This window comes from Nannospalax galili, unplaced genomic scaffold (assembly GCF_000622305.1).
Source record: "Nannospalax galili isolate Female #2095 unplaced genomic scaffold, S.galili_v1.0 scaffold518, whole genome shotgun sequence".
In the NCBI taxonomy this organism is placed as follows: Eukaryota; Metazoa; Chordata; class Mammalia; order Rodentia; family Spalacidae; genus Nannospalax; species Nannospalax galili.
Window position 1 is genome coordinate 3,946,512 of NW_008342851.1, and position 8,533 is coordinate 3,955,044.

Sequence of the window (8,533 nt, forward strand, 5' to 3'; positions counted from 1 at the left end):
TTAGTCTCTGGCCCGGGCAGATAAACACCTCCTGTAGCTCAGCCTGAACTTCCTAAAAGGAAACCTGAGATCCATTTTACTTAGAAGTTTAAGCATGGGTTACCCCCCCACCCCCACCCCCATCAGAGGCTACTTGTGTGTTCTAGGATTCTGAGCTGGTGCCAAACCGTATGCAGGATGCTATGAACTCAAGTGACTGCCTCTGCATGTGGGTGTCTCTTGATGCTGTTCTCCATGCTCTTGTTGGTTACAGGGTGCTGGCAGGGTCCAAGTGGTCTTTCAGAAGTGATTTGTGTTTTTTACTAGGGTGCCTGAAGTGGCTCAGGAGCTTCCTCTAACTTCGCCTGTGGATGACTTCAGACAGCCTCGTTATGGCAGCAGTGGTAACTTAGAGACACTTTCAAAAAGGGCTCCCACGAAGGGAAGAGTAGGAAAGTCAAAGAGAGCAGAGCCAGATTACTACGAAACAGACTACACTACAGGGGGCGAGTCCTGCGACGAGCTGGAGGAGGACTGGATCAGGTAGGGCCCCTCTCCTCTCCTGGAATCATTTGTACCTCCTAGTTACTGTCATGGCTGACCAACCGGGTTTGGGCTTGTTGCCTCCGAAATGGGTCAGTGGTGCCATTTCATTCTTTGCCCCCCAGGTCTGGAGACAGTTTTGGAGTTGTGTGTTTCTTTGGTTCTCTCATGTAATAAGATTGAAGTGGGGCAAGGGCATCTGTTTGGCTGTAATCATGTCTTACACACATGTCCACCTGAAATGGCTTTTCTACCACTGGACACCCAAGAAAGGTTTTTTTTAAGAAATAAAATACAAGTACAGGTGAATTTTGTTTTACTGATGATGTGTGCTTTCCTTCATCAGTTATCTTCAAGTTACATGCTCATGGTAAGACTACAGTGTCTTTTAAAGTTTAATACAAAGAACTCTGGCACAGATCTGTAAACAGTTGAGGTACCAGCTTAGTGTTTTAGCTAAAGTTATGCATAAGTTCTTTGTGTTAGTGGTTGATTTTAGTTCACTGTCACCAAATACATGTTGTGATATGTGTAGCTTTTTTATGCAGATGTCAGAAATGTTTGCATTGTGAATGGTGGTTCATCAGAACCTTGCTTCTCAAGGTGTTAAGGTGGTGTGGGTGGGGTGCAGATAGCTTGAAATCTATTTTTTACCCATGATTCTCACACCTTGTTTTCATTAGCCACAAGATTTTTTTTGGCCTGGTTTACTCATCTATCTGTAAAATACCTGTCCAACTTGTATAATGGAAGATTTAACCGAAAACGTTGAGGAATTCCAAAGTTTTATTTTCCTTTTGATCAAATCATTTACTTTTTCTCTGTAAAAGATGTTTTACTGACTGTTAGAGCCAAAATTTGAAATGAGGTTTCTTAGTCTTAATGAAACAATTAAGAGTATTTTCTCAGTCGATTGTTTTGATGTGTCATCTTCATGTGCAAGGGATAATTGGTATATTCAGAGAGACAGAGTTCCAACTTAAAAATTGCTTATTACGTTTTCTTTATTTGGGATGGGGCACCATGGAGCTCATATTGGCACCCATGTGGAGGTCAGAGAGAGTTGGTTCTCTCCTTCCACCATGTGGGGCCTGGGCCTCAGAATTCCAGCTTTGGTTCATCATACTTTCATGAACTGCCAGATTATTTCTTCAGTGAACTTGTTTTTGTAGGTGTACTTTTTTTTTAATCCTGGAGATTGAACAGGATGTTTCACACAGCACGTACTCTATTGATTGCTGAGCTATGCCTCTAGCCTCTGTGTACAGTTTAATAATAATTACTTTTATAATGAAAGGCCAAGATAAGCTGTTTCCACTTGGGAGAAACAAGACCAAAAATAAATACATAAGCTGGTCTGAAGATGATAGGTGTTAGCAATGATCAAAACAGGCTTTGTGTTCCTGCATTTATGACTTTACACACAAGTGTTCCATTATCCTGTGGTATGTACTCTTGAGAATCAGTGCATTCCTACTAATTGAAACTTAAATTTCATGACTTTCAACTTTATTTCTAAAAATATGAGGACTGTTTTTTTTAAATGGGTAGTAATATAAAAAGTATGAGCATTCTTTTTCTGTGGTGGTAGTGTTTGAACCCACATCCTTGTGCCTGGTATGGGCAGATCATCTGTCATTGAGCTACATCTTCAGGTCTTAATCATTCTCCATTGTTTGTCTGGAGGTTTTAGCAGGGAGCACAGCTATTTGTATACCCTTGACCAAAGAATGGTCTTCTCTCCCAGAAGGACATCTTTTTTGACCAAGCATGCAGCTTTGGCAGGATGTATCTGGAATGCTGAGGGAGGAAGGGCACATCCGCCCAGCCAGCCACTTCACCTTAATCACCTCCACAGTTAATGGGGTGACATGTCATAGCCAGATACCCTTACACTCTCTGTAATCGTTCTTAGTAGAAATTATTTGTATCCTACTTCTGTCTCCCAATAAACAATAGAAAGCAAAGTGACTATGGTTTTCTACTCCCTACCAACTTGTTATCTGAGGTAAAAGACATTTTGTATCTGCAAAGTATATTTATGTAATTCTGTCTCAATTCTTAGGGAATATCCACCTATCACTTCAGATCAACAAAGACAACTCTACAAGAGAAATTTTGATACAGGACTGCAGGAATACAAGAGTTTACAAGCAGAACTTGATGAGGTCAACAAAGAGCTCTCTCGTCTGGATAAAGAATTGGATGATTACAGAGAAGAAAGCGAAGAGTACATGGTAAGTTCTAACATGACTTTTGGTTTTGGCTTTTGTTTTGTTTTTTTAAGACAAAGTCTTATGTAGCCCAGGCTGGCCTTGAACTCACTATGTAGCTGAAGATGACCTTGAACTACCGATACTCCTGGGTTCACTTCCCAAGTGCTGGGATCACAGGCATGTGCTAATGTGCCTGGCTTCACACCATATATATGTATCAGAATTTGATTTCTGATCTGTGGAGATAGAACAGCCTTTATACTAGAGTTGATAACAGTTTTGCTTGTAACTAAAAAAATTCCAAAAGGGGAAAAAAAATTGTAATTGTGAGGTTGTAGTATCATAATTTATACTGTGTTTTGGGTGAAAGCTTTTTCAAATTGCAAACTGCACTAATGTTAAGAATTATAAAGCAGGAGCCTGGGACTTGGCTCAGTGGGTACGAGTGCTAGTTGACCAAGCCTGACAACTTGAGTTTGATCCCTGGAGCCCACATAAGATTGGATGCGATGGTGCGAATCTGTAATCTAAGCACTCCTATGACAAGATGGGGGGTGGAGACAGGAGAATTGCCTGGAAGATCACAGTCCAGCTAGCCAAGGTACACTGAAAAGCAGCAGAAATAACAAAGAGACCCTGCCTCAATGAGGTGGAAGGCAACAACCAACTCCTGAAAGTGCCCTCTGACCTCCACATGAGCACTGTGGTACGCCCATGTAACACACACACACACACACACACACACACACACGAGTGCATAAATAAATAAATAATTAATTAATTTGTTTTCCTTTAAAAAAGATTTATGCCAGGCATGGCGATGCGCACCTTTAATCCCAGCACTCGGGAGGCAGAGGCAGATGGATCTCTGTGAGTTCAAGGCCAGCCTGGTCTACATAGTGAGTTCCAGGACAGCTGGAGCTACAGGGAGACCCTGTCTCAAAAAGACCAAAAAAAAAATTTTTTTTTAATTTATGTATATGTCTGCCACATGTGTGTGACTGACTACCCACAGAGGCCAGAAGAGGTGCTGGATCTCCTGGAGTTGGAATTACAGACAGTTGTGGGCAGTAATAGTCTATGTATATAAATTTATCCCTTACTATTTAAAAAAAATGGCCATCTTTATCTATTTATAAACATAATTCTTTCTGTAAAAACTAATTACAGAATTGAACACATAAAAATGTATCCCTGGTAAAAATAATAAATTAAATGGGGGGGGGCAGGAGAGATGGCTCAGCGCTTAAGAGCACTGACTTCTTTTGCAGAGGACCTGGGTTCGATTTCCAGCACCCACATGGTGGCTAACAACCATCTGTAACTCAAGTTCCAGGGGATCTAATACCCTTTCCTGACTTCTGCAGACACTTCATGACACAGGTGTACTTACACATACGCAGGCAATATAGTCATACTCACATTAAAAAAAAATGTATCCTTTGTGGCTAGAGAGATGGCTCAGTGGTTACGAGCACTGGCTGCTCTTACAGAGGACCCTGGTTCGATTCCCAGCACCCACATGACAGCTAACAACCATTTGTAACTCCAGTTCCAGGGGCTCTAACATCCCCTTCTGACCTCTACAGGCCCTGCACAACATGGATGTACTTACAGCCGTGCAGGCAATACACTCATACACATTAAAAAAAAAATGTATCCCAGGGCTGGAGAGATGGCTCAGCGGTTAAGAGCACTGACTGACTGACTGCTCTTGCAGAGGACCTGGGTTCAATTCCCAGCACCCACATGGCAGCTATGAACCATCCTTAACTCTAGTTCCAGGGGAAGCCAAAGCTCTCTTCTGACCTCTGAGGCATTGCATGACACGGGGGCACTCACATACATGCAGGCAATATACTCATACACATAAAATAAAAATAATAATAAAAAATATATTATTTTTTGGTCTTTTTGAGACAGGGTCTCCTTGTAGCCCCAGCTGTCCTGGAACTCACTATGTAGACCAGGCTGGCCTTGAATTCACAGAGATTCACCTGCCTCTGCCTCCCAAGTGCTGGGATTAAAGGCATGCACCACCAGGCCCAGCAAAAATATTTAAAAAAATGTATCCCTTAAGCTGGGCATGGGTAGTATATCCCAGTGCCTAGGAGGTTGAGACAGGAGGATCTTGGTGAGTTTGAGGCCAGCCTGGTCTACATAGCAAGTTCCAGGCCAGCCAGGGCTACATAGTGAGACTCTGTCTCAAAAACCAAAATGGGGGGCTGGAGAGATGGTTCTGCAGCTATAGGACAGTTAACAGAGTTATAGAATTCCCAGCACCCACATCATGGCTAACAACCATCATAACTGCAATTCCAGGGAATCTGATGCCCATTTCTGGCCTCCATGAACATGTCATCCATATAGTACACTAACACACATGCAGCCAAAACATTCATTAAGAAAAAAAAAAAAAATCCTTGAATTCTACCAAAGCAAACTACAACCCTGGTCACCAAAAACTAGTTGTTATAACATCTCCATTAAGGGAACACTGTCTTCAGTAGGAGTTACTTGTATATTTTATTTAGATACTTCTTTTTCACTCAGCAGTAGTTTCTGCTTACCTATTTTCCCCTTTGGTCACCAGGATGAGGTAGTGTTTATCCACGCAAAGGTTCTTTTGCGTACCTGTGTGCTTTGTTAGATTTTTTTCAAATTTTGAGACAGGATTTCATGTCACCCAAGACTGGCCTGGAACTTACTATGTAGTTGAGGATGACATTGAACTCATGATCCTCCTGCCTCTCTTAAGTTCTGGGATTACAGGCATGTACCACCACATTTTTACCTTTGTATTTTGTATATATAGGAAAATTTATAAAGATATATTGTCCTTTAAAAAGTGAGTCAGCTCTTTCTTCCATCTTTCTATGTAATTTGTTAATTTATCAGTCATTAAGTATGGACTCATGGATATTGTTTATGTTTTGAGTTATAATCCAATTATTTGATTTGGTGGCTGTTGTGTACATTACAAAGAAAAATAGCATTACTTTTGGTTTTGAATGAGTGAGTAAAAGAATAAATGGCAAGAGAGAAATAGCTAGCTAGCTAGTAAAACATCCTTAAATCAGATACTCAAATGTTCCAGCCAAAATTGATTGGCAGCCAGCTGAACTTTCTGATAGAATCCTGGGAAGAGCTGAGTGTTCCCTGTAGTAAGGTTTTCAAGCAAAAAACAAAAATAACATCAGAAAGGTAACATCCTCAAACTGGAGCCTTACAAACAGCAGAAGCCAACGACTAGCACTCCCAAATTGAGTTTTCTATCTGTGGCTGAGCTTCCCATGGCTGAACTTCAGCTTCTTTCCCACTCTAGGCACTTTGATATCATGGGACAAACAGTAGCAACCTCTATTGGAAACAGCTGATTTTCTAGTTCTCAAGGACACAATGTTTCTAGCTTGTTCTCAAGGGCACAGGAGTGTGTGTGTGTGTGTGTGTGTGTGTGTGTGTGTGTGGTGTGTTGAGGGGGTGTCAACCCATCCCTCCATAAGGGATCTCAGAGGACACTTGGCATAAATGTGCTTGGGTCTGAAGCGGGATGGACAACCTGCTTCCAGAGCTAGCTTTTTAATGAGCTCAAACTATATAATGTGCATTACAGTGGCGCTGTCTCTAATCACTATGTGAGTGCTGGGAACTCAACCTGGGTCCTCTGCAAGATCATTCAGTGCTCTTAACCAGTGAGCTACCTCTTCAGCCCCTTCTTTTTCTTTTGTAGTGCTAAAGGTGGAACCCAGGGCCTTATAACATGCTAGACCAGGTCTCTACCACTGACTTCTTTTTTAAAAAGTATGACTGAGTGTCATACCTTGAATCCCATCACTAGGGAGGCAGAGGCAGGCAGACCTCTGTGAAATCAAGGCCAACCTGGTCTACATAGTGAGTTTCAGGTCAGCTTTGACTACAGCTCAAAAAACAAACTGGCAAACAAAAAATATGCACACATGTACATGTGCAAGTGCACACATTCTAGTATTATTTCCTACTCTTTTTTTTTTTTTTTTTTTTTTGAGACAGGGTTGTCCTGTAGCTCCAGCTGGCCTGGAGCTGACGATGACTATATGTAGACCAGGCTGCTCAAACTCACAGATATCTGCCTTGCCTCTGCCCCGGAGTGTTGGGACTAAAGGTGTGCACTACCACGCCTGGCTATTATTTCCTACTCTTTTACGAAGCAATAGTTTGTGGTTATTGTTTTGTTGCAGTAATAAAGGCCTCAGTAATAAAGGGTCTCAGTATTTATTAGCATGGCTGGCCTTGAACACTTGATCCTCCTGCCTCTGTCTTCCAAGTGCTGGGATTTTGGGTTTGTGCCATCGTGTTCAACCTTTAAAAGTTTTTACATGTTACAGTGCTTGTGACAACATGTACAAGACCTGTGCAAGCCCAAGTCAGACAAAAACCCAGCATGGAGGAGGGAGGTGGGTATGAAGTCCCAGCCCCAACCCTAGCTGAAGATATATTGGCAGTTGGTAGCTGCTGGGATAGGGGGAGTTGGTTTCTTAAAGGGTATGATACTTGTTAGGTTGACCAGACTCCAAGGGATGGACCCACACCTCAAGCATTTGAAGAACACAAATTAGACTCTATAAGACCTTAAAAACAGAGAGAGAGAGAGAGAGAGAGAGAGAGAGAGAGAGAGACAGACAGACAAGTAGGGACTAGAGAGATGGCTCAGCAGTTAAGATCACTGGCTATTCTTGCAGAGGACCCTGGTTCAGTTCCCAAGACCTTCATGGTGACCAACAATGGTCTATAACTTCAGTTCCTAAGGATCCGATGCTCTCTTCTGGTCTCTGTGGGCACTGCATGCATAGGTGCACTGACGCACTTACATACAAGCAGGGAAAACATTCATACACATAAAAAAATCTAAATCAAATTAAAATTAAAAAAATAATAGGACGTGAAGTTGGGGAAGGAGTAATATGGTGGGGGTGGAGATGGGGAGGGGTCTGAATGTGGTCAAAATATTTGTATGAAATTCTCCACCAATAAAATATTTTTAAAGTTTTTGGACTCTGCCAGCCGCGCTCACCCTTCCATCTCCCCCGCTGTTCTCTACTCTTAGCTTGGGCCCTGTGCCATTCCTAGCCTTGGGGCCCCAGACACCTGGGGAGCCACTGCTGATTCCTGACCCTGTTCACCCCCACCGGCTTGGTGCCTTCCTTGGGCCCCAGGAGCACTGCTTCTTCGGGACCTGGCCCCACCCTCACCTCTCCCTGCTTCCCAGACCTGCACCACTGGCTAACTCTCATGGCGCACTCTCCTGCCCTCAGGCCTCTCTGGGGATAAGTCTACCGTGCAGCACTCCCTGCCTTGACTCCGCCAGCCATGCTCACCCTTCCATCTCCCCCGCTGTTCTCTACTCCTAGCTTGGGCCATGTGCCATTCCTAGTCTTGGGGCACCAGACACCTGGGGAACCAACACTGCTTCCTGATCCTTTTCACCCAGACCAACTTAGTACCTTCCTTGGGCCCCAGGAGCACTACTTCTGCACTTGGCCCCTCCCTCACCTCTCTCTTCTTCCCTGGATGTGCACCACTGGCTAACTCTCCTAGCCTGCTCTCCTACCCTCAGGCCTCTCTTGGGGTAAGTCTATCGTGGAGCCCTCCATGCCTTGACTCCCCCATCCTCATTCACCCTTCCATCTCTCCCGCTGTTCTCTACTCCTAGTTTGGGCCCTGCACCATTCCTAGTCTTGGGTCCCCAGACACATGGGGAACCAATACTGCTTCCTGATCTTTTTCACCCAGACCAACTTAGTGCCTTCCTTGGGCCC

At 43.5% G+C, this 8,533-nt stretch overlaps 1 protein-coding gene across 2 annotated transcripts in view; it reads left to right on the forward strand.

The window, feature by feature from the left end:
* Window positions 1-8,533, forward strand: part of Ocln (occludin) — a 63,145-nt gene that overhangs the window by 44,826 nt on the left and 9,786 nt on the right. For both annotated transcript variants that reach the window (XM_008838853.3, XM_017799579.2), the window contains 2 exons: window positions 307-522; window positions 2,588-2,759. In XM_008838853.3, coding sequence (XP_008837075.1) covers window positions 307-522; window positions 2,588-2,759 — 388 coding nt within the window. The remainder of the gene's footprint in view (window positions 1-306; window positions 523-2,587; window positions 2,760-8,533) is intronic.